Source organism: Marmota monax, unplaced genomic scaffold (assembly GCF_021218885.2).
Source record: "Marmota monax isolate L192 unplaced genomic scaffold, Marmota_monax_Labrador192_F-V1.1 WCK01_AAM20220418_F8-fsc00235, whole genome shotgun sequence".
In the NCBI taxonomy this organism is placed as follows: domain Eukaryota; kingdom Metazoa; phylum Chordata; class Mammalia; order Rodentia; family Sciuridae; genus Marmota; species Marmota monax.
The window spans coordinates 2106802-2133415 of NW_026693185.1; the positions used below are offsets into that span (position 1 = coordinate 2106802).

The 26614-nt window shown below is 56.0% G+C and overlaps 1 protein-coding gene across 1 annotated transcript in view; it reads right to left on the reverse strand.

Annotated features, from left to right (window-relative positions):
- Positions 1 to 4978: 4978 nt before the first annotated feature.
- Positions 4979 to 26614, reverse strand: part of Tyw1b (tRNA-yW synthesizing protein 1 homolog B) — a 175401-nt gene continuing 153765 nt past the window's right edge. Inside the window, exon 16 of the mRNA XM_046456021.2 lies at positions 4979 to 5067. Coding sequence (XP_046311977.1) covers positions 5062 to 5067 — 6 coding nt within the window. The 3' untranslated portion in view covers positions 4979 to 5061. The remainder of the gene's footprint in view (positions 5068 to 26614) is intronic.

A 26614-nucleotide genomic window follows, 5' to 3' on the forward strand; every position in this document is an offset into this window, starting at 1 on the left:
CCAAGGCCTGAGCGTACTAACGGGAAAACTCCAGAAATGAACAATCACGAGTTTCAGACAACTGTATCCTGCTGTCATTATAGTCGCTGTCCATCTCCGGCTGTGCCTGGTCTCCAAGCTGACCCTCACCTTTGGTGCGGATGCACAGGGAAAGGCAAGCCCGGCCCATGCTGGGCACACCTTGGGCACCACGGGGCTCGGGGAAACTCTCGAGAGTGGCAGGTCTCCTGCAGTGTCGCCAGCTTCAGGCGACACGGATATCGGAACCGACTGGGGCCCTCAAAGAAGCTCTGCTGGCACACCAGGACGCGCCTGCAGGACCGGCCGTCTGCAACCCTCGCTCTGCCCAGCACCTCCTGGGCAAAGGTGTGCAGAAGGCCCCCAGGCAGGACGTGGTGTCCAGCAGGTCTTTCCTGTCAGGTCAGAAAACCATGGCCTTAAAAATGGCTGACGCAAAGCTGAGGCCAGTGGGGGAGCCTGCCTGGTCAGCAGGCCTCTATGACTTGAGCCCCATCCTGGATGAAGTGGACACCGACAGAGAACAGAGAGTCCTCTGCTCCTCTCCACAGAGGGTCACAGTCTCACGGTCACCAACCAGTAGTGGCTGTCGTGGGTAGTGTCTGGGGTCCAGCTGCCGCCAAGCGGAAAGCAGGAGAGCGGCTGTTCTGAAGCCGAGGGCCGTGGGTTTTCACAAACATCACTCACGTTCTTCACCATTAAGTCTCACAGGTGCTTCAGGGTAAATAACAAAGAAGAGAGATGCACTAGAACATTCGGCTGCATGGAGGGTGTCTGTGGGAGGTGAACACCGAGGTGGACGGTCAGTGCATCTGACCACAGTGTTGTGTGGATCAGAAGATTTTCTGCCGAGGTCAAGGTTTGGGGGGAGGCTCCACTCCTTGTTGAGACTCCACCTGGGACCCCGAGTTCTGCATGGGTCTCTGTGCCTGCTCACAGGCCACGAAGGGCATGCTCGGTGACAACCAAGATGGACCCTGCTGAAGCGCCAACCCGTGGGAAGAGGCGCCAGCACTCACCGTGAGGCTTGGCAGCAGCCACATCCTGAGAGCACTCTGTTCCGGGAGGTGTCCTGGTCACCTTTTCAGCTTGCTCCAGAGGGTTCCAGGCCACCTCCGGCTCTCCCAACTGTTAGGCATATGGGCCATGCCCACGCAGCAGCCCCAGGTCGGCCGGCCAGGAGCCTGTCAGGAAGAATCAGCTCAGCCCGGCGTCCTCACTCCCAGGTGCAGCTGGCCCATCCGCTTTCCCAAGCCATGGCTTTAAAGCTATCAGTTGGGGGGCCCCTTTCTTTAAGTGAAATCTTGTGAGGAACCCCAACTTTTAAAATGGCGGAGGCAAAGCCGGGGCCAGCATCTGCAGAGCCTGCCTGGTCAGCTTGCCCCGTCCTTTGCCATCCCCCAGGACATGCTCACTGCAACCTTGGCACCACCCCCTGGGTGCCCTCCATGCCGCATCCCTGGGAAGAAGGGCGTGCGGGAGAGGCGGCCTGTCGCGGGACACCTAGCTCCAATAGGACTAAAGGGGACCTCGAGGGGATGGTGTGGCCAGCCCCCTCCAGACCTCCCAACCCCTGAGAAGCCTCACAGGAGGCAGCCGGCTGTGCCCCTTGCCAGGTGGGGTGGGCCGCCCAGAACCAGGGGCTGTATCTCCCTGTGAGCTTCTTGGAGAACCTGTAGGGATATTTCTCTCTGTCTCCGGGGTCAGGAATGGCTGACCTCTCTGGAGCAGCTGTTGGCTCCTCCTTGAGGAGTGGGCTGCTCTAAGGGATATTCCCCTTTGTGGGCTGAGAGAAAGCCCAGGGCCACCCGGAGTCCACCTCCAGAAAAGGCCCAGGGTCTGGCCTCGTGCGTCCAGCGTGCTGACCTCGTCCCTGGGTCCTCCATGCTTCCCAGGTCCGTTTTCCCTTTGTCCACTTGCTCCTCCCTCACGTGGGTCTTGCCATTGGACACACATCTATGCCACCCGCCCTGCCTCTTTCTGGTATAGAGAACGCATCCGCGGGTCCAGACTGTAGCCAGCGCCAGGGCTCCCTAAGTCCCCCCCACCTCTGTGGTCACCAGCCCTCACACTCACGAGTCACTGTGGTTCAAATCTAGGATCTCGCTCTGCCTGGCCACAGAGGTGGGGCTGCTGAGCCCCGGCCATCTTGTGGGTGGCCGGTGTGACACCCCAGGTGAACTGGGAGGGAGTGAGCCACCACCATCCTCGGGCTCCAGGACAGACCCAGGAAGACTCCGCTGTGGGACAGTCTTCCCGGAGCTTGGGCGTCTTAAGTTCCTGCTGGTAAAATTTTATTTTCCTCCAAGTTAGTGACTACGAGGGAGAAAGGAACCTGTTTCACCCAGCAGTCCCCAGAGTCCCCTCCCCTGCCTCCTGGGTGGCAGCTTAGGTCCCGGGGTCAGATGCATAGATGAACTGCTGTCCCAACAAGAGTGGCCCATGGACAAGCAGCGGACTCAGCCACGGGTCCATGCCCCAGTCCAGTGTCCCAATGCTGAGTCAGGAACCCAAGCAGAACAGGCTGCAGAAAATCCTCCCCCAGAGGGACCCCAAAGCCAAGGACATCCCCCTTCAATTCATCACAGAGCACACAGGTGGTGGCAGGGTTGGGAACACTGAGACAAGGGCCAGTCCCCCAGAACCCCTGTCCTGGAACTCTGTGAAGATCCCCGGAGCCAACCACGGGGGCCTCAGGGCAGCCCCAGGACAGTAGCAGAGAACCTGTGTCACCCTGAGCCTTGGCATTTGGGAAGCATTCTTGGCTTCTCTTTCCCACTTCTCAGGCAGAAGTGCCTTAAGCTTGCGGTAAACTTGTGATCCAGCTGGTCGGGTGGGCAGCAAGGACCCAGGACCAGTAAACAAGAGCCTGCTCCTTGCGGGAGCTGTGCCAGGGCCGGGAGCCAGGGCCAGGAGCCAGGGCCAAGCTCACACCTGGGCTAATGCAAGGTGCACAGTGGGACCCCCCGTAGGGCACCTCTCTGCAGCTGAGGAGCCCGTCCTGAGCTCCCCACGGGGTGGAGGGCAGGGAAACCCTGGTTGAGCTGAGGAAATCCGGCTCCTTGGTCCAGGGAGGGACAGCAGCCTGCAGAGATGTTGGCAGTGGATGTGGTGGAGGCCTGTCTGTGGCGGCCCCCCTGAGCTGGAGCGGGGACCCTGGATGGGGCCTGGCTTCTCCACACTCCTCCTCGTCCAGTGCCTCCTTGACGTGGACAGGCGGTTTCCTCCCCAGGGGACCAGGACTTACAGCCTGGAGCCCTGGACATCCCGGGCAGCCCCGGGGAGAGGTGAGACACGCTGGGCCTCTCTGGAGGACTCTGGAGCCAGCTCTGCCACCTGCCTACGACAGGTCGCTGTCCATCTCTCCGGGCTCCAGGCGCGGGTGAATGCATGCAGGCGAAGATCAGCTCATGGCCGTGCGCATTTTATGATCAATCTTAGCAGTTCAAGAGTACGCACGGCTTCATTACAGCCTCATTCCACCACACCAACTCAGCGTGTAATAACCTGCCAGGGACACAGATTCACTTGACAGATGCTCTGCCCGCGGAGATGATGGAATACACTCAAGAGGAAATGTGGGCCACGCCCAGTCCAGTGACCCCTTCCCCAGGGGGAGGAGAGCCTGGTGTCCCCACGGCTGGGACGGACCAGAGACCTCTGGGAGGCTCCCAGCCTGGGTCTGAGCGCCGCGCCTTGCCTGTAATTCTCCCTGCAGTGGGCGGGCAGGCGGGCAGGCGGGTGGAGGGACTGCAGGCACAGACTGTGCCTGCGTGTTTAAGGACAGCAGGGCTCCCCTGAGACTTAGTCTCAGCTCTGCGGCCCACTGCATCTTTGGAAGGTGGAGCCCCCCCCCTCCCCCCCGAGCTGGCCGCCCCTGCCTCATTCATTCCTGGGATCGGGGCCCATAGAAAGTTCTCTCTCCCTGTCTGCTGCCTGTCTTAGCCCCCTGCCCGGTTCTCTCCACTGAGACTGCTCTCCACAGTGTGCGCCCAGCCGGCCCCAGCAGCCCCCAGAGAGGCCAGTTCTCAGCCCCTTCCCAGAGGAGACAGGAGCCAGGGAATCAGAAATTCAGAAGGGGTGGGGGTGGGAACGGGGGTCTCAGCAAACCCTCCAGAGACCTGGACACTCAGGCTTCAGTGGTCAGGAGGGAGTGTCTGGGAAATGTGACATTGGTGCTAAGGACAAGCCGAGGCTCTGGGAGGACCACAGCCTCTCTTCTGAATCCCAGCACCCCCGTCCCTCCACTGCTGACCTGGCTGCGTCACACCCCATTCCCAGGTGCTGCCTCTGGCTATGGCACCTGAGGATGGGAGATGACTCGGAGTCTTGGTTCCTGGGTTTATATTTTATGTTTTGATACGTGCACACATAACTTGTGTGCTATTGAAAAGACTTTGTGGGAATAGCCAAGATACCATCCACCTATTTTTTTTTCCATTTAAGGGATTAAATGAAACCCAAGAAGAAAATGTTCTTTTAGAATGAAGTACCAGAAAAATTTTGTTTTCTTTGAGAATCGAGTGCATTATCTCAGGAACAATAAACTCAAAGCAATTCCCAAAAAGTCTGAACAGGCAGATGGATGATGTCATTCCTGTGAGAGGACCTCTGGCCCAGAGGACGCAGGGGGCTGGGGCGGATCACTCCTCCCTCCGGACCTGAGAGCAGGCAGCAGGGCTGTGTGCAGAGGAGCGTTGCATATGCGAGTTATACATTAGCCCATTTCAAAGCCGTCCCCACTTTCCTTTTTCTGACCAAGAAGTTTTGACCAGGTTAGTGGCTCAGCCGTTTTCTTATAGACCCCTACGTTCAATTTCTGCATTCTATTCTTTTCTCTTCTAAATTGTAGAATTCAAATACAAAATTTTGGTACAAAATATTTTATATTTAGCTTATATATTTAATTGTATAGACACACACAAAATGAAACCAAAATCACTTCATGGAAGTAGGTAACACGTGGATCAATAGGTGGTCTTTCAAGTAAGGCAAACTCTGGGGCTTTTCTCTCTGCATCCTCCTTGCCTAGTAGTTGTTCAATTAATTCTGAAAGAAAGAGAAGTTTATTTGTAAGGAAAGAGAAGAGGAGGTCCAGAGCTATCGGAAGACTTGGAGGTCCAAGGAGGGCTCTTTCTCGAGGCCTGGGTAGGTCTGGGGAAGGTGGGGAGGGCCAGGAGAAAGGGGCAGGACAGAAGGTGGGAAGGGCAGGAAGGGCAAGTGTTAGGCAGCTTTCCGTAACTGTAACAAATACAAAGAGGATCAGCTGATAGAGAGAAGATGTTGGCTCCGCTCAGAGCTTTGGAACTTTAGTACACGACTGACTGGCCCCATGGCTCTGGGCCTGGGGAGGCAGCACATCATGGCAGGAGCATGTGACACGGCAGAACTGTTTCCCACGTGGTCAGAGGTCAAAACACAGGGCAGGGGACAGGGGACCACCATCCCCTCCACGACAGGCTGCCAAGACCCAAGACTCCATTGAGATTCCCCCTCCCGACAGGGCCAAGCCAAGGACTGTGTCTGTACCACAGCCTCGGGACACCGCTGACCGAAGTGCCGCAGCATGGACTGCCGTGGACAGGGGGACACTGCCCACCCATGTGGGCTGCCATGGACGGGGCAACACTGCCCACCTGTGGGAATACTGTGGACAGGGGGACCCTGCCCACCCACGTGGGCTGCCGTGGACAGGGGGACCCTGCCCACCCACGTGGACTGCCATGGACAGGGGAGACACTGCCCACCCACTTGTTCCACTTCTCCTTTAATTAGGAGGCTGTGGCACCTGGGAACTCAGTCCGAGTCCTCTGCAGCCACTGTCTGTCTCCTGATGATCTCATCTGCCTCTAGCCAGCTGCCTCAGGACTGCCTATTCAGCTGTCCACAGAGGCTCCACAAGGTCTCCAAGTGGACGTGAGAGCCCCCCCCCCCGCCCCCCGCTCCCCAAGCCTGCTTCGCGCTCACCCCACCCAGCCGGAGAGGCTGAAGCCACCTGAACTTGCTCCTGCTCTCACACCACGTCCACCCACCAGCAAGACCCTGCCTCCATCCTGTGACCCCAGGCGGCCACCATGGCCCCTCACTGGACTGTAGGGTGGCCTCCTAGCCAGTCTTGCCTCCAGCTCCGCCCACCCGCAATCCTCCTCCACAGGGCAGGCAGGGTGTTGAAGGTGTGCCCCCCACTCCCGGCTCCACACCAGCTCTGTCCAGTGCAAGACCAAGTTCCCACGGTGCCCCACCAGCCTTCGCTGCCTGCAACTGTCCAGGGCCACACCCCCACCCAGGCCGCCTCCTCGGGTGTCCCTCCCTCCATGCAGGCGTCCCTGTCCATACACCCGTCTGTTGGCCCCTGTGGGCTCCCAGAAGGTAGAGCTACGAGGCAGGTGTTCTGCTGGCCTTGTTCACTGCCACCTCCCAATGCTTGGACCACAGCCCAGCAAGGACGGCCGCTCAGCCTGCAGCCCACGTCCATTCCCTCTGGTACTGCGCTCCCTCTCTCCCCTTGAGATGATGACCCCCCGAAGGCACCAGGACCTTGGGAATCTGGCCAGAGCTCACAGCACACGGCCAGGTGGAACTGCCTCCTGTGCCCCAGGCCCGGCTGCGAGCACAGCCACCTTGTCCTAGAGGTGCCCTGTCCCTTCCCTGAAGGAATCTGTCCCTGAGCCCCAGCTGGGCAGCTGCCTGGCTGTGCTCCCCAGTGACTTGCTGGTGCCCTGCTTGGAAACAGGGTGCTCTTGGTCATGGTGGCCAGGCGGCCCTCAGCGAGCACCTGATGGACACCACTGAGTCAGGACTCTCCTCAAAGGAGCAGCTCGGTGCACACAGGTGAGCTCAGGGCCTCTGGTCTCCAGCAGAGCATGCAGAGGAGGAAGCGGCTGGCAAAGAGGGGAGGACCCTCCCCTCCACAGTGCACAGCAGACAGCTCTGAGGATGCCCCGGGGCCAGAGCAGCATACGCGGGCGGAGACTGCCTTTGTTGCAGTTGGAGGGTCTCCACCAGGGGATATATTTTAGCCCAAGTTTATTGCAGTGGTGCCCTGTGATCTGTCTGGCTCAGCTGAGGTTCCTAAGTAAACTGAGGGCAAATTGGTCTTGCTTAGTCATTAAGTCACCTGTGTTGAAGGTTAAATGCCCCCAGGACATCAGATATTCATTCAATTAACTTTTATGTGGCACAAATGCCATCCATCCCTCAGCTGGCCTTGGGGAGGGGGCAATGACACAGGTGAGGCTATTCCTGTTCTCAGAGAGGGCACTGTCCGTGGTCAGGGCAGGAGCTATGATAGCTGTTTAAGTGGTTCCATCCTTTGGGTCAATGTGCACTTAACTGAAGGCAGCTACGGCCACTCGTCTTTGAACCTGTGGCCTACACAGATGCCCACTAAATGACCCCATGGAACCAAGACCACTTGACCACATCACAGGTAGAGAACTGAGGCTCTATGCAAGGGAGGCTCAGGTCAGTGACGGGACTGAGTCCATGAAGGGTGTGGGTCCCAGCAGGCAGGCCCTTCTGTCCCACCATCTGCAACCTGAGAGCCCCTAAGGTCACTGGAAGAGTACCAGTGGCCCCACAGCGTGGAGAGCTGCCAGGTCTAAACGAACTCCATGGGGATCTGTACACAGGTGCCCTAAAGCCAGCGACGACAGTGAGTCACATGCACACATGCACACACGCACACACGCACGCACGCACATGCACACATGCACACGCACACATGCACACATTCTAAGTGGACAAGACAGGGGACGTGAAGGAGCAGAGGTCTGACCTCTTTCAGTGGCCGCCCAGTCCAAGGACACAGCTAGCGACTCGTCCCAGGCCTCTGTGGAGTCTGGCTCCTGGGAAGAGCAGGACGGTGGCCCTGCTATGTGGAGACCCTCCCCGGACCCCTCCTGAGCCAGGGAACACGGCCTGCTCACCACAGCCTGGCCCCACAGCCCTCAGTGACCCATTCCCACTGAGGAAAGCACTGCCTAGGGAAAGGCCACGGGACCCCCAGTGTCCCCGCCACGGCCTCCTCCCTGCCCTGTGTGACAGGCCTCGCTGACTCTGCTTGCAGGAAACAGCTCTCGCTGGGTTCCTCTCTGGCAACCTCCAAATGGCCATTCAAGTGCACCAATGGACACGGGCGTTAGGAAGTCCATCCAGAGCCCCATTGGTGGGCTCTGACGAGCCGCCACCGAGGGCTCTGCCCAGCAGAGAGTCCATTGCTCTGACAACACGACCACATTGCCCCTTGGTGACCGGGAAGCAGACTTGCCGACGTCCAGAGGCAGTGCCCCGTGCCTGGGGTCCAGCAGCACCCACAGCAGCCACCGTGCCTGTCAGAGCCCTGCTGGCAATGGCTCTGGGGAAAATCCCCACTCCAGGAGCTCAGCCTGGGCACGTCCCTCGCGAGACTTGAGAGGAGCTGTTCATCACCCTGTGCGCCTTAGACCCGGGAAAATCAGGAGAGTGCTCCCTCCCACGCTCTGCTCCCGGGCCCAGGGACGGAGCCACGGAGGCCCCTCCCCAAGCCACATGGACCCACATCCCAGGACCCATGGTCTGTCCCTCGAGTGATGGAAATGGCTCCCCCTCCCAGGGCTGGCTCCCGCGGACGTCCGTAGTCAGTCGAGCTGATTGGAAGGAGACGTTCCTCCGGGATGACTAGAGGAGGCAGCTGTGGGGGCGAAGCCAGATCAATGAGGGACTTGCAGAGAGATGTTCTCTGGGCCGAGTACGATTTACAAGATGCAATGTGCAGAGAAGATAAATCCTCCCCCTCTGCCAGGCTAGGCAGATTCCCGAGTAAAAACAACTCTGCCACAGAACCTGAGACTCAGCTGGAAGTGAGTTTCCTCAAAAGGCACAAAGAAAAGGGGTCAGGAATTCCTGAAATCATACAGCAGCCAGCCCTGGACTCCAGCAGCATCCGAGTCGGGGAGGGGAGTGGGGGGAGCACGATGCTCCTCCAGACGAGTTAGGGAGAGAAAGTTGTGGGGAAGGAGTTTGCCCACAGCCCAGGAGGGCAGCACTCTCCATCCTCAGACCCAGAGGCAGGGTGTCCATCTGAGGAGCGAGTCAAGGCAGGGTTATCCCCTGTGCCGGGGAAGGGACCGGCCGGGAAGAAGTGATGGGCAGGAGCCGGAGCTTAAAGAAACACATCCCCACTCCTCCAAGCCCCTCTGGCAGCCAGGTGAAGCCAGGGCCAAAACAAACCCGCGAGGCGCTGCCTCCAGCCCCCTCCCTCCTCCCAAGCCCATGAAAACTTGATCTGTCTCCACTCAACCCAAGCTGGGAAACTGGAGAGGGCATGGGGAGGAGGGGGCGGGCGGCGTCCATGCAGCCAGTTTCCTTATTGATTTAGAGCCACACAAGCCTCAGTGCCATCGGCAAGGATCATACCTCCTGCTGATCTCGGGGGAAATTCTCCAAGATCCATGGCTGGGAGTCAAGGAGAGTCTAAGCATCGGGAAGGAGCAGAGCACTGCAGCTCCTCGGAACGATGGACCAGGGCGAGCTTTAATTAACAGGGTCTGGTGCCTCTTCTTTTTTGGTAACTGAGCAGATTTAAAGGGCTAGAGTCCCAATTTGGAGGTGCTGGGGCTGCTCCGGCTGCTGCTGGAGCTGGAGAAGAGCTTCCTGCAGACCTCTCACTCCAGCAAGGAGCCGGCCAGGGAGGGGCAGGCGCAGGGCGCAAGGCTCTGGGGCCTCGCGGATCCCAAAGGAGCGCCCAGGTCCCGCCTGCTGTCTCCCCAGCTCTGTGGATGCGGGAGGCGTCAATGGCACTGTCCAGACGGGGACCTGGATAGCACTCCAGTAAAGGGGGAGCCGGCCTTTGCTGCAGGCTCTGCTCCTGAGAGCACTGCTGCTGACATTCGCTTTGCAAGTTGCACACACCTGCCTGAGCACATGTACACACTTGCCCAGGTACCCACACGCCTTCCCACTTGTGTTCACATGTACCTGCCCAGGTACATACATACCTGCCCAGGTACCGCACACCTTTCCACGTGTGTTCACATGTACACACCTGCCCAGGTACCTACATATCTTCCCACGTGTCCACATGTACACACCTGCCCAGGTACACACATGCCTTCCCACATGTGTTCACATATACCTGCCCAGGTACACACATGCCTTCCCACATGTGTTCACATATACCTGCCCAGGTACACACATGCCTTCCCACTTGTGTTCACATGTACCTGCCCAGGTACATACATACCTGCCCAGGTACCGCACACCTTTCCACGTGTGTTCACATGTACACACCTGCCCAGGTACCTACACATCTTCCCACGTGTCCACATGTACACACCTGCCCAGGTACACACATGCCTTCCCACATGTGTTCACATATACCTGCCCAGGTACACACATGCCTTCCCACATGTGTTCACATGTACCTGTCCAGGTACACACATAGCTGCCCAGGTACCCACACACCTTCCCACGTGTGTTCACATATACCTGCCCAGGTACCCACACGCCTTCCCACGTGTGTTCACATGTACCTGCCCAGGTACACACACGCCTTCCCATGTGTGTTCACATGTACCTGCCCAGGTACACACACGCCTTTCATGTGTGTTCACATGTACACACCTGCCCAGGTATGCACACGCCTTCCCATGTGTGTTCACATGTACCTGCCCAGGTACACACATACCTTCCCATGTGTGTTCACATGTACACACCTGCCCAGGTACACACACGCTTCCTATGTATGTTCACATGTACCTGCCCAGGTACACACATACCTTCCCATGTTTGTTCACATGTACACACCTGCCCAGGTACACATACACCTTCCCATGTGTGTTCACATGTACACACCTGCCCAGGTACACACACGTCTTCCCACATGTGTTCACATGTACCTGCCCAGGTACACACATACCTTCCCATGTGTGTTCACATATACACACCTGCCCAGGTACACACACGCTTCCCATGTATGTTCACATGTACCTGCCCAGGTACACACATACCTTCCCACGTGTGTTCACATATACCTGCCCAGGTACCCACACGCCTTCCCGTGTGTATTCACATGTACCTGCCCAGGTACCCACATGCCTTCCCACGTGTGTTCACATGTACCTGCCCAGGTACACACATAGCTGCCCAGGTACCCATATGCCTTCCCATGTGTGTTCACATGTACTCACCTGCCCAGGTACCCACATGCCTTCCAACATGTGTTCACGTGTACCTGCCCAGGTACCCACACTCCTTCCCACATATGTTCACATGTACCTACTCAAGTACCCACACGCCTTCCCATTTTTGTTTACATGTACCTGCCCAGGTATGCACATGCCTTCCAACATGTACCTTCCCAGCTACACATGTACCTGCTCCCGTACCCACTTGCCTTCACACATGATCACATGTACCTGCCCAGGGACACATATGCCTTCCCACATGTTCACATGCACCTACCCAGGTACACATGCCTTCTCATGTACACACATGCTTGCCCAGGTACAGATGCTCCTGATCCTGTACAAGTATGTGGCTTCCCATGACACACATCTTCCCGTGCACACACATGCCTGTCCATGACACCGTCTTCCCATGTACTTGGCCAAGGGGCAGCAGGCATGGGCCAGGTAGCCCTGTGCACATGGCTTCCCACATGTGCCCTCCCCATGGACACACATGGACATGTCTGCTTGTGTACACGCATGCCTACCTTGCTACTTGCTGTCGGCCTGTGTGCACACACCTACCTCCCTGCCCACCCTCAACAGCCAGACACGGGGCCCAGGGCCTGCAGCCACCCATCCCCTGCCCGAACGCTGTGGTTTACATGGGCATCCCCAAGAGAGCCATGACAGAGCATGGCCAGGAGGGAGCCTGGAGCACAGGGGCACAGATATGGAGCTGAGCAAGGCACAGGGGCAGCTCCTGGCCTTTGTGGCCTCCCTCAATGGAGCATGGTCCTGTGGGGACAGTCCTGCTTCCATACCACCAGAGCCCACATGGCCTCCTTCTGTGGCTCCTGCTGGGGCAAGCACTGGTTCTGTTGTGACCCCCCTGTGGCTGTTCCCACGGCTCCTCCTCAGGCTAGCCCACCGGCCTGGCAGCCCACTGGGCTGGGTTCCGGGGCCTTCCTCAGCAATGCAGCAGATCACGCAGGGTATTTTCAATGCCCTCCCTCCAGCCCCGAGACACACGCAGCCAACCAGGACTCAGTGTCAGAAGCCCTCAGGACCAACCCTCCCATCCGCTCCGGGTGTCCAGGAGGGAGCTGGGCTTGAGCGGGGGGGGTGGTTGCAGTCCCTCCTCAGGGTGCTAGGAGTACTGTGACCCTGCCCTCAGGCCTGGTTTCTGACCTGTGAGATGACAGGCTGGACTCAGCTAGCATTGCTCTTCAAAGAGGGAGGTATGCACACGCTCTGTCCCCAAACACGGAGTGAACACGGAGTGCCACCAGAGCTCCTCAGCCAAGGGGCAGCAGGCATGGGCCAGGTAACCCTGTGCAGGATGGTCCCGATGGCCTCAAGTTGGCGAGGGGTGGACACGGTCTCTGCGCCCAGCTTCCCTGCTGAGAAATGGACCCTGCACACAGCAGCTCAGGCTAGCCGTCCGAAAGAGCTGGCTCCTGAAACTCAAGTAGGGCCTTCCCAGGAAACTCCTCTGTGCCCCTTGACCCCTGCCTGGCCACCTTCAGGTGCCCAATGACCTCACGCCATGACAGCCCTGTCAGAGAAGAATCTGCCTCACTCGTTGACCTTGCCACTCCCTCAGGGGACCTGCATGTGGCCCTGCTCTCACTTCCCAGGAAATCAGGATAGAGAGATAGTGAGATCTGGGTGCGTCTGTGTCCCACAGATGCACGGTCCCAGAGCCCCCTTGGCCCTCACAGGCACCTCCAGGTGAGGTGGACTTTCCAGGCAAGGTCAAGTGAGGCCTGCAGAGTGGAGGGATCAGCCAGAACCTCACAACAGGGTGCCTGTTCCCACTGTATTCCTCCTATGCGTCCCCCAACCTGGGCCTTGTCCGAAGTGTCCATCAATGAAATCAAGCCCCAGAACGAGGAGGGTCCTCAAACGGGGCAGGAACGGGCCTCAGCACTGCCCTTTCTCAGGTCCTGGAGGACTCTCCTTGCCCCCAGGGCTGGCCTCATGGTGCTCTTTGCCCAGAGTGCCACAGTCCTCGTCCCCCCTCCACCACCTCCCCAGCGCCTCCAGTAGAACCGAAAGCAGGCTGGTCCGTGTGGACAGCAGTGCCATGGACTCCGAGAGTGACTGGACGCGGGTCACCTGGGCAGAGTCAGACTCTACCCCACGCAGACCCCAGCTGTCCTGCGGGCCAGGGGTTTGTCCTCAGCATCCACCTCCAAGCATGCCCTGGTGGCTGCCCTGACCCTCACGTGCTAACAGCAGGGACCAAGGCCCAGAGAGGAGGAGGACTTCTCCCCTCCCTGTCCAAGGTCCACTGTGGGCACTGCTTTGGCCCCGATGATGACCTGCCCCTTCCCTGCTGGTCGACAGAGGGGAGTGTCAGCCGCCTTCATTCCTCTCTGGAGGAACCTAGCCTATCCTATGTCCAGGAGAGACGCTCATCTCTGTTGAGGTGGGAGGGATCTGGCAGAGCCTTAAGACTGGCCAGCCCAACGTCTGCTGGCTTCTCACTATTGCCCCTCGGCTCCAGGCCACCCAGGTATATTGGGGTCTCCAGACATATTTCCCAGCACCCCTGCCTTCTGGCTCCCTGTTAGCGTCAGTTGAAGGAGAACTCAAGAGGGAACCGAGGGCCAGGGAGAGAGATGGCAGCAGAGGTTTGGCCCAGGCCCCAGCAACCTCTGGTACCGCCAGTCCAGCCTCTCTGTGTCCCCCAGAGGTCCAGCACCAGCCTTGCCCCCTCCTAGAGGTACCCGAGCAGCGAGGCCATGACCTCTGTCCAAGGGGCACCGGCCATTGCAGTCCTGCTGGGTGGACACCCCCCGGGCCTGGGCACCCCGCCCACCAGGCCAGGGGAGACCACTCTTCCTCTGTGTCCTGGTAGGCTGGTGGTGCTCTGGCAATGACTAATGTGACTTCAGCTTTCCGATTCCTGTATGATGAATCCTCTGTGTTAAATGCCATCTGTTTGAGACATCGAGGACGGTTTTGTTTTCCTAACTGGACAGGAATTTTCCTTGGAGATCCCAAATTGGAGAGTTCTAATAGTCACGATCGAGCCTCAACAGAAGGAACGTTCTGGCACAGTCCAGACCCTGGAGTGTAACTGTTGACCTTTACAGATCAAAAGGAATTTTAAGAGAGGTAAAATTTTAAGATCATCCCTCAAGTTGGAGCCTATTGGCACATCCTCACGTTATGTCTCTGTCAAATTTTTAGGCAAAAATATTCCCAGTCTAAGCTTAAATCGAGAGAATTCAAAACAAAACGTTAAGGGGCAACTAAGACATTTCACTCATGAGAACTGACCTGCACGCAAACACGCGGGGCAGGACTGTGGGGGACCCACGCGGTGGCCAGCTTCTCATTAGTTACGTCGGGCGTGCGGGTCGCCCTGCGTAGGGCACGCGGCCTGCCCCGCTGATGCTTCAGGACTCCGGCGGCCACCATCAGGGAGCGGGAGGGCTTCATTCATCCTACAGCTCACTCCTGGGGGTCAGTGCTGAGAGCCGCCTGAAGAATAGCCGCGCTAAAATGGAGGATGCTGGCGTCCCTGAGAAGGCGCCCAGGCCAGAGGGCTAGAGGGCCTCATGTCCCCCATGCCCTGGGGGAGGGGGTACAACAAGATGAAGCTGGGCAAATTCATAAAGAAAGAAAAGAAGTTTGTTTAGGTCTCAGTTTGGGGAGCTGAAGTCCAAGACGGGGCCACTGCGCGGCCTGGCCCCTATTGAGGCCCTGGTGGGCAGATCTAGGCGGCAGGTGCGTGGGACCTAGAGATCACAGCGAGCCTGGGGGGCAGAGGGGGCCAGGGCCAGATTGATCATAACAACCCCCATGGGAGTCACTTGGGGCCCCCCTCACCAGTGACCCGAGTGACCTCAGCCCCGACATTAGGACCCCACCACCTTCTAGCATCTGCTCCACGGAACGCGTCCCCGACACAGAAACCCTAGGAAGGTGCCTACTGCAGTCATGGCAGATGCAGGGCCTGAGGGCCTCCTGGGCAGACGTCCACCCCACAGGCAGAGACGCGGCAGGTGGCCACATGGAGCAGTGCCCTGCCCAGCTGGGGTTCATGATGAGACCGAAGAGCAACAGGTGACCATGCAAGTCAGCGAAGGTGTGGCCCCAGAGACCAGACCTACTGACCCAGGCCCGCGCAGGCCAGGGGCTGTGGAGGGAGGGGCTGGTGGACAGGCAAAAGCCTTGAGAGTGAGAGGAACTGTCCCCACTTCTCTGGGCAGGGTGAGGATGCGGCTGCTGGCCCCGCTGTCTTCTTCACTCCCCTCCTCCAGCGGCACCTAGAGCCACTCACTCGTGAGGACTTAGAAGCCTGGCCTCCCACTGTCCCCTCACCTCCGTGCTCTCTGCTGCCTTAGCAGAGCCCTGTGAGAAACTTCTAGTGAATCCCCTGCCGTGCACTCAGGGGTCTCTCCACGTCCTGGTTGGCACAGGAGGTAGTGACAGACAAGGGAGCCCCGCCCCAGCCCTGTGGCTGAGACCTGCACAAGGTCCCCAGAAGGGCTGTTCAAGGGCTTCAAGAAAGATGAGCATAGGCAGCTGCAAGCGGAGCTCAAGGTGAAGGTGGGAATGCTCAGGCCCCGCCATCCCCATCCTGAGGACAGACTGGCTCCGGAAGGGAGGGGACGCTCCTGAGGGGTCCCTGAGGCGGGGACCAGAAGATAGTAGGTGCTGACGCAGCGGGAGGACGTTGCTCCTTCAGATAGAACAGTGCTCTAGGGCTCCAGGCAAGGCCAGCTCTGACCGCGGGGACCGTGACAGCCTGATCCACTGGGGAGGCAGGCAGGCAGTGGACTTCACAGGGAGCGAGGAAGCTGCCAGAAGTCTAGCTAGGCGACATGGTGAGATGGCCCTTTATAAGATCCTCAGCTCTGTGGGACGGTGACGGGCCCCACTGGACACCCAAGAAAACAAGGGAGGGGACTTGACCAAGGGTTTGCCATGGGAGCACGATTCACTCTGTCCTTCTAGAAGACGAGACACTCGTTTCCAAGGTGGTTGGGATAAAAATCCAGCCCCATGATCCGCCTCAAAGGCTCCGAAAGCCCTGGCCCAGGCCACCTTCAGCACCTTCCTCTCCTCCAGTTCACGGAGGGCGGGCGAGGACGGATCCCGCCCAGGAACACACACTCGGCTCCTGGGAAAAGCTGCTCCGCACCTCTGGCCTCAGCATGTGGCCTCTCTGCAGCCTGGAAGGCACGTCCTGCTGCCCTGCACTGTCCACCTCGTCCATGGCAGCTGCCTCCAGGGACCAGCTCCCACTTCTTCCCCAGCCACAGAGATGCCCGCCTCCCCTGCAGCCATCACCACCCCAGCGACTCTTCCTCCCACGGGACTGTCCCCTGCTCTGCAAGAGACAGTGTCCTTCAGTCAGGGACACTGCCCCTCACCTCCCTCCTCCCAGTGCCTGGTACAGGGTTGTCCCACTACAAACTCTGATTTCGACGGCTGGACACATCTCCTACTAACAACGTGAACTGAGCTCCCGTGTGTAAAACACCAAGTGTCAGACTCACACCTGTGAAGTTCCAATGAGAGGCCAACACCCTACATAGCCACAAGTGGCCTGGGATGGGGACAGTCTGCTCAGTAAGTGAATACAGTCATCTTCTACGTCAGAATAATACACGTACGGACCTTGGCAAAGTCTCCAACAAGGCCACAGCTCCTGTGACCAGCCCAGGCTCCTCGCGGCCAGCCTCTGCGACACACTGACCTGTGGCTGTGACCTGCCCAGTGTCCCCAGAAGGCCTTGCTTTCCCTCCCCTGGGACAGTGCTTTCTTCCCGAATCCCCCTGAACCTGGGCTCGGCTCCCTGGCGTGAGGTGCAGGCTTTGGGGGATTTGCAAGTAGCAGGAACTGCCCCAGCTGTGGGACCACAGCACATCCTCTCTCCAGGGTCTCCCTCCGTGCCCCCCTCTGCTGCCCGCCTTGGGGGAGGTTTCACCCTGAGCTCTGCAGCACCTTTGAAAGGCCACAACCCCCCAGGGCACGACATGGGCAGACGGAGGGTGGAAACTGGTTCCCCGAGCACCACACCCTGGGCCTGAGAAGCCCCCCTGAAGCTGGACACGGTGGACTGCGTGGATGTCATGTTCCCGGGTGCTTGCTGGAGGACACAGCAGACTGGGAGGCCAGGAGCCAGCCCAGGTGAACCTCCTGGAGGTGGTGAGCAGCTCACGAACAGCTTGATGGATGGCCTGCCGCCCACCTGACCTTGGGCACTAGCATAGCTGGCCAGCCACCCCATCTGTTCGAGTGGAGATAGCCCAGCAGGTGCCCTGGACACTGCACTGACGGCAGTGCTGTCTCCCTTACAGGTTGCTGTCACTCCACAAGGCCACCTCCCATGGGTGGAGGCCTAACCTCCTTTCTGCATCTCCTAGGCCAAGAGGATGCCAAACTCAGCACGCGCATTGAAGGCTTCTAGGAAAACAAGCACCCAAGCCGTGGGCAGGGACGTGCGAGGCTGGGCAGGAGGGGAGAGGGCATGTCCTCGGCCCTGGGTCAGGGCTCCGAACACCCAAAGCCCACTGTGAAGGAAGAGCTGCAGCCAGGCTGTGAGGTCCTAGAGCCTGTGAAGGCCAGCAAAGCAGCCGGCCAGTTGTGAACACCACCAGCTGCCCTGCAGCGGCTCCCTCTGGCCCTGGGACAGGAGCCCCCCAGGGAGACTACAGCAGGGCAGGGGTGGGGCTGCCGGACACCCAAAGACCCACTTACCTCCCCCAGCCCAAAGACCCCTGCATGATTCACACGGGCCCAAATGGAGTCCCAGTCACTCGAAGGTGGGACTCAATTTCTGCCCTGGCCAGTCTTTGTTAGCTCACACACAACTTGTGTGCCCATCACAGGACGTGAGAAAGCACAAGAGGGGACCGAAAATGCCACCATCCAGGGCCACACTGTTACGTTTATTCCTATTAGTCACCAGCAAGACCCTGGCAAAAGCCCCACTCCCCCTGCCACTCCTTCCTGCCACCCGACCACGGCCACCACCCTGGTGACAGCTCAGAGCCCCTCCCGCAGGACCTCTTCTGGACAGCGCAGGAACAGAGGCTGGGCCTCCGTGTGCTGGGCACCTGCATGGACAGGCTGCCTCCGAGGCTGAGACCAAACCCTCGCCTGCTTTCCCAGGTGTAAAAGCAGAACATCTCTAGCAGGTAAAGGCCTTTGCCAGCTGACGACCATTTCTATCAGCAGCTCCAAGAATTCCCAGAAGTGGCTCAGAGGGAGGAGGGGTGTCGTGACGTCAGGGAGGAGGCCTGAGATTGCTGGATCCAGACCTGTGGGAACAGCACAGTGGCATCTCTGAGGTCCACCTTCCACATGCCCTCCGCCCAGGGAAGTTGTGCAAAAGAAGCCAATGCTCCTTGGTCCTCCTCCCGTCCTGAGAGATGGGAAGGGGGACACGGGAAGTATAACAGGACCCAGAGGACAGAAAGAGTGACATGGAAGCCCTGGGTCTTTGCGTAGCCAAGAACAGGGAGGCGCCTCTTTGCTGGGTCCCGTATGACATGGGACTGATATTACTTTGCAAATGATTAGGCAATGCCATTCCTGTTTTGTGTAGTCTATCATGATTCTTACAGAAGCTCTTGGGCAAGAAGCACTGTTCAGGACTGTACTCCCCACAGTTGTACCATATGGCGGCTCCGCACATGATCACTGGTGGGAAACCTCTGCAGGTCAAACCCGGGTCCATGTGGAAGACTGTTCCTGGGTTGTTCTTCTGGACGACAACACCTGCCCAGATGGTCCCTGGGAGCTTCCCTCTGTGCCGTCCAGAGCGAGGGATCCGGACTCTGGGAAAGGCTTCCCCGAAGGAAGGAAGGACCTGAGACAAGAGCAGCCCCAGGGTCAGGACAGATCCTGGCTTTTCATTTCCTGAAGCCAGGGCCTCGTCACGCCAGGTCAGCTTCTCCACCTCCCCTCCCAGCCCCAGGTATTGGGCGAAGATCGAGGCCGACTCCAGAGAACCCTGACCTTGGACAGCAGGGTAGTGACACAAAAAAACATCAAGTCCATAGTGGACCTTCATGGGGATTTTCATTCTTGTTCCAACCCCCACCCCGTTCCACACTTTGGTGACAGATGGAGCAAGTGGTTTATCATGATCCCCTTCTCGGTGGCTGTCCCTTTGTTTACCCCCCAATCTTCAGTCCGGCTCTGTGTGGAGGCTTTCGGAGACTGACATGGTGAGGCGGTCGAGATAAGCCCCGCAGCCCTGCTAAGGAGGCTGAGGTCCAGGTGGGCTGGACACGGGGCCAGCGGGAGAGCAAGGCTCCTCGAGGAGCAGCCCAGGAGGGAGAGCAAGCCACCCAAGATGCGGTGGTTCAGGCGCAGACATTCGGTGACTCTGGCGCACCCCAGAATGCTGCAAAATGGCGGCCCTCGAAAGGACAGACTCATGGCCACGTGCTCATGTTCAGACGTGTCCAGGACATGCTCCAGCCAGGACTTGCCACGTGGGTCCTCCCTCCATTCAGACGTGCAGCTGACAGAGAGAGCCTTGTCCCTGCCCTCTGCGGTTCAGTTTCTGCCATCACACATGTCCCGGACAGTCCCACGTCCTTATCAACCATCGTCACTACAATAACGGCACCCCGCCAGCACCCCGCCTGCGTGCATTTAGTTCCCACATCCGCAGCACGAGGTGGGTGCAGTGACATCCATTTCTTAGACGGGGACTCTGCAGGGACCCTCACAGAATGGTGGACAGTAAACAGCTGCGTCTTCCTGGGAGTCAGGCTCCAGGGGGACCAGCTTGGGGAACTCGGGGCACCCTAGATGACGGAGCCACACGGCACGCTGGCAAACGGGGGCCTCTTCCTTCCTGTGGACACAGGCGTGCGTCCCTGAGCATCAGCACTGGCCTGACCCCACTGTCACTCTTTCATCTGACGCCTCTTCATGGTAAGAAGCCCTCCCTCAGGTTCATTTTGCCATGACAGATGCGTGCACCCTGAGAGTAGTCCACGGCTGACCCCTCTCACATGCCATCTCTACATTCCGAGATTTCCCCGCGTGGGGCATGTCCCACTAAGTCCTGCAGTAACCTTCCTTGGGGTTGTTAAGCCCACTGAGACAGTTCGTGGAACTTGGAAGTGCAAAACCCACTCCAGATGCTAAGCGTAGCTGCCCAGGCAACAGTGGTCCGAGCAACTCCGGCCTTGGGAAGTTACAGCAATGCTCCAGCCTGCTCCTCAGGCACCAGGGAGTCAGGCACTGCTGGGATGGCTGATGGGTCCTTGGGTGACCCACAGCCTGGTCCTTGGGGAAGGTGCTAAAAGCAGAGACCACCTATGTCCTGTGTTCCAGGATGGGACCAACAGTCCACCTGAGAATCTCCCAACAGCAATCAGGGGCAGTTCCACCCATGTCAACCCAGAAGCCTCCAGCTCCTCTGACGTCCCCATGTGTGCCCAGGCCAGCCTCAGGACCCACAGAGACTCTCGACCCAACCATGACTTCAGACACACATCCTCGACAAACACGGAGGCTCTCGGGTGGTTCCTTCTGGTCTCTGCAAAGCGTGGGGGAGAGGGGACTCCTGGTAATCAGCTTGATCTTTGTGGCCCTGACAGACCTTGCCTCACCTCGCAGGCTCAGTGGTGTCCCTGTCCCCTGGTCTCTGCTCCCAGACACACACAGACATGCTATCGAGCTCAGGGCTGTGTCCTATGTGCCCCTGTGGCAGGCTCCAGAGGTGACCTCCTGCACTGCCTGTGCCTTGGGGCTCCCAGCCCTGAGTACCTTGTACCTTGTGGCCTGTGCCCACTGGTACCAGAACGGACACCTGCCCACCCGCCTTCACCCCTGACTACTGCGTCCAGGGGGAATGAGAAGTGGGAGTTGAAAACAGCTCCCGAGGCAAGAGCCACAGACGGGGGTTTGGTAATGTCACAGTCAAAGTCAGGAGAGAGACAGACACTCTTCCAGCATAATAAAGCCCCAAAATTATGCCAGCAGGAGGACATGGCTCTTCCTGGGGATCGCTGAGATCTGCGGGCAGGATATTAACACTTTCGACAGAAGACGCCTGATTTGTTCTTCAATGAGGTGTGAGATGGTCACAAGAAACAGAAAGAGAGCTCATGCTTCCACGGAGCCTGGGCCTTCTCTTCTCTGACTCCCAGGCCTCTCGTCCCTCCCTCCCTCTGAGCCACAGTAAAATGAAGGGGACCCTAGACTGTGAGGGTCTGGGACACCCCACCCAGGGGACAGCCTGACCCGGGAATGGAGGGAAGCCAGTGGGGTGGACAAGGATGAGAAGCGGAGGGGCCATCTGGCCAGCGAGGGACTCCGTGGGGCCCCTGGGAGCTGGCAGGAGGTAGGTTCAAACTGAAGAACCCGTCACCATCTGCTCTGGCCCACCGCTCCCTGTTGCAGGGACTCCTCCGGCTTGTCCCTGGCCCCAGCCAAACCCATGCTCACACAGGTGATGCCCCAGCCCTAGGGCTGCTCAGCCTGCCATTGCCAAAGCCACTAAGGTGCCCATCTGAACACGATTCTCCACGACTAACCCTCCCGGCAACATTTCCTACTGTCTCAAGGGTCCCTGCCCTCCTCAGCGAGGCTGCCCGAGGCTGAGGCTAAGGAAGGCTGCGGGACTCCCGTCCCCATGCTGGCTCCTTCACAGGGTCCAGCGCTGCTCCACCAGCCTCAGAGGGGCCTTCAAAGAGCTCACAGGCAGCCTCTGCAGGAACGAGCACAAGCAGAGGTGAATTAACTCAGCCATGAAAGACTCCGGGCTGGGAAAGGAGTTCCCAAGATCTGACCTGATTCCCAAAGCACTTAGGAACCAGGCGTTTGTAGGTTTATTAAAAAACTTTAGAGTAACGGTGCCAGGTCAGATGCAGGATCAAAGTTCTTACCCCGAATACAACCATAACATTCAAGTTTCCTTTTCTACCAGCCAGAAATAGCTGTGTCTTCACCAGAAAAAAAAAAAAATCATCAGGCTGACAATTAACTGCACCGCCCCTGAGCTGTTGGTCCATGACAGGTCATGAGGCCAGCAAAGACACATCCTGGCCTGCCCTCTGCCCTTCGCTCCCAGGACTCCATTCTCCTGCTTCAGCCAGTGGGCTGTGAAGCAGCTCAAGGGAGTGTCCAGGACTCACAGCAGCCAGCTGTTGAATGCCCACACTGCCTGCAGGGAGGACACCAACTCAGGGAGGATCATGGAGCCCTGGATGACCCAGGGAGGACACCGACTCAGGGAGGACCCACAGAGCCAGGGATGACCCAGGGAGGACTCTGACTTGGGGAGGACCCACGGAGCCAGGGATGATCTGACCCAGGGAGGACTCTGACTCGGGAGGACCATAGAGCTGTAGATGCCTGAGCCCGTCCCAGCCCACCTCGGCCTCACTAGTGAGGGTACCCAGCACCCCATCCTGATGCTGGGGAGGAGCTGCACTGTAGCCAGGAAGCCAGGAGCCAGGAGAGGACATAGCAACCTGCCCTGGCAGGAAGGAACTCACTCTGCAAGGCAGAGCTGACCCAGGGCAGTACCCTAGTGACCTGACCCCCTTGCACCAAGCCTCACCTCCAAAGGCTCACCACCCCTCCACGGCCCCACCAGGGTCCAAGCGTCCCATGCAGGACCCTTGGCAGATGCCTTCGGCCACGGCCACATTGTGGGGACTCCTGCAGTTCCAGCCTGCGTGTCCTGTGCCATGAGTGCATTGGTCACGCAGGTGAGCCCCTTGAAATCATGTGGGCATGGATTTTACCCATTTAGGGGGTTGTTTGTTACACTGGGTTCTGGAATTCCATTGTGTGTTCTGGATACAAGACTTGTAACATAGAATTTGCAAATATTTCCTCTCACAAATGTTTTCATGCTTTGTCTTTTCATTCATGTAACAGGATCTTATAGACGGATGAGTTTGTTCCAATGAACTCTAATTCATTCATTTGTACCTACATATATATCATACTTTTATATTTGGATAAGTTTTTGCTTAGCACAAGGTCACAAAGGTTTTTGCCTGTATTTTCTTCCAGAAATGCTATCGTTTGGGGTTGTATATTTAGGTCTTAGATACAATCTGAGTTAATTTTGCACATGATCTAAGGGACAAATTGAAGTTCCTTTTTGCATATGCATAGATTGCAATGGCCACGGCACTCTTACTGCATAGACTAGCCTCTCTCCACGGAGTTGCCAGTTTGAACACTTTCCATATGTGTGTGGGTGTGGACTTTCTAGTGTCATCTTTTATGCTGATAACATGTTATCTTAGTCACTGACGTCTAAAACAAACCCGAAATTGGTGGAATTGGTTGGTAACTTTTCTTCCTATTATGGCTGCCTTCTATTTCTTTCTACCATCTCCTTGTTCTGGCTGGAAACTCCAGGAGAGCATTGGATGGAACATGAGCACGCATTCTCTTCTTGTCCTGAGTCTCTGGAAGAAAGACAAAACTTCCTCAGGTTGAGGGCCGCACCCTGTCTTGTGTTCTGAGCAGCCTTCAGGCAGGGGCAGGAGTTGGGTGGGCCACGGTCTATCCACCAGGGTGGAACCACAGGGTTAGGCCTCATGTCAAGCCAGCCCCACCTTCTGGACAAACCCCATCTGTTCAGAATGGTCCATCTTCCTCACATGCATTGTTGGACGTCTTGGGCTGATTTCCTTGTAGAACTTCTATGTCTGTCTCTATGCACGAGGGACCTTGGGCGATCACAGCGTTTCTTCTTCGTCATCTTGTTTGGGTTTTAGGGCAGTAAACTGGAAGAGTCCCTCCTTTTCAATTTTCTGGAAGGGTTTGTGGCATTGATATTATTTCCCCTCCAAATGTTTGACAGAACCCAGCAGTGATGGTGCTGGACCTAGAACGTCTGTGTGGATGTTTTAAACCACAAACTCCATTTCCTCACTGGATACAGGGCTCTTTCTTCTGAAGGGAGCTCTGGAAATCGTGTCTCACAGAGAATTTGACTGCTGCGCTCACATCTTGGGATCCCTGGCCAGAACAGCTGTCCTCTGAGTTTCCTGCCATCCACCGAGGACAGGCAGGTCTGAGGAAAGTGGCTCTCTTGTCCCGGGTTGGCAGTAGGTGTCCCCTCTCATCCTCTCCTTGAAGTCTGCCCAAATGTCTGTCATTGATCTTATTAAAGAACAAACTTTTGAGTAACTGTTGGTCTCTGTTCTGTTTTCTGTTTCACAAACTCTTTGCCGTCAGTCCCTGTGGTGCTAGGGATTGAACCCAGGGCCTTGTGCACGTGAGGCCAGCTCTCTGCCACCCGAGCTGTGTCCCCAGCCCTGTCATATCCTTGTTCTCAACTTGCTTTGGGTGTCTTTGCCCTTCACTATCCAGTGTCTCAGGGTGGAAGTTAGGCTGTTGCTTTAATTCCTTTCTCATCTAATAAAGGATTTAAGTGCTAAATACTATTGGGTGGCATCCTGTGAACTTTGATGTGTTGTATTTTGACTTTTATTCAGTTCTAAATAATTTCTAATTTTGATTCTGATATTTTTTGTCTATGAATTATTCAAAACGATGCTATTAGGTTTTCAAATATTTGGGGACTTTTCAGGAGGTCTTTCTGTTACTTAGAATTTAGTTGAGCTCTAATTAATTCCACTGTCATCAGAGAATGTATGCCTGTGTCTTGGATTCTTTAAAATTTATTGAGACTTATATCTTATAAATGTCATTTAAATTAACTTAGTAGATAGTGTTGCTCAAATTTGATATATTTATTTTCTGTTTCCTCAAATATTGAGATGGAGTATTTAAATCCTGTTATAATTGTGGATTTGTCTATTTCTAGGTGTTGGAAGCTTTATTATTAGCTGCATCAACATGTAGAACCATTATGTCCTCATGATAAATCAATGTCTTCATTACTGTGAAATCACCTTTTTTAGGCTCTGGGCATAGTCTCTGCTCTGAAATCTACTTGTATGGTATTAACATAGACTCTCCAGTTTTGTTAGTGTCCACATCATTTACTTTTAACCTATTTGTTTTTTTATTTTTAATATAATGCATTTTTCAAAATCCAAACTGAAATTCTTTGCCTTTTGGGGGGAAGTGTTTGGGCCATTTACATTTAGTGTGATTACTGATATGATTAGTCTGAAGTCTATCATCTTAGTGTTTGTTTTCACTTTTTTCTCATCTATTTTTTGGTCTCTTTTCCCTACTTTCTTTTGCATTAACAAATTTTTCTATGACTCCATCTTTACCCCCTTTATTGGCTTTGTTTTGTCAGTGGTCATGCAGAGTTCATAGAATGCATTTACTCAAGACATCCTGCCTTCAAGTGGCACCACAATATCTGACCCACGAGGGCGTCACATCAGCAGTCTTCCACTGTCCCCCAGACAGTGGCACTGTTGTCATGGACGCTGCTTCTCCCTGTTATAACCCAATACTACATTATTGCTATTCTTGGTCGGATCATCAATATACTTTAAAGATGTTTTAAGTAACAGGAAAAATATCATATGTGCACTCGGGAATCCACCATTTCCAGTGCTTTTCATTCGCTTTCCAAATTCATATCTCCTCCAATTATCGTTTTCTTTCTGCCTGAAGGAATTCCTTGAACATGTCATGTATTGGGGATTTGCTGGTGATACTTTCAGTTTTCCACGTCCCAGGAACTGTTCTCTTCATTTTCATTTTTGGAAGATATTTTTGCTGATGACAGACATGTACTGTGAAGGACTTTGCTGTCTTAGTGTTTTAGATGCTGTTCCACTGTCTTCTTACCTGCATTGTCCCTAAAAAGGAATCTGCTGCCACCCTTCTCTTGTTCTTTTATTCGCAACATGACCTTTTCAGTCTGAACACTTTTAGGATTCTCTCCTTTGCCCTGGTTTTGAGCAGTTTGATAATGATATGCCTTGCAATAGTTCTCTTTCTTCACACCCACCCCCCATGTTTCTTGGCTTTGGGTTTATTGAGCTTCTTGGATCTATGAGTTAAAGTTTTCATCAAATTTAGATAGTCTCAATCATTATTTCTTCATTATATTTTTCCACACCCACTTCTCTCCTTCATGGACTCCAATTACATACATTTATTGCTTGAAGTTGTCCTAACATTTTATTGATAGTGTTATTTTTTTCAATCCTTTCATTGTTCCACTTTTGATACTTAACTTTGAGTTCACTAACATTTTATCATGAAATGTCTAATTTGCCATTAACCTCATCCTGTATATTCTTCAGCTCAGATACTCTGGATTTTCAATCTCCTGTGTATCTTTTTTTAAACTTTGAACCTGTGAACTACAGTTGCAGTACTTGCTTCCATGTCCTATCTGATAATTCTAAGTTACTAGTTGATTCTGGGTTGGGTTTTTTTTTATTGTTATTTTCTTCTCATGGTGGGTCTTACTTTCATGATTCTTTGCTTGCTTGGCCATTTTTTGTGGATGGCAGACATTGGTTGGGTGCTGGCTCCTTTTAAAATTTACATATTCT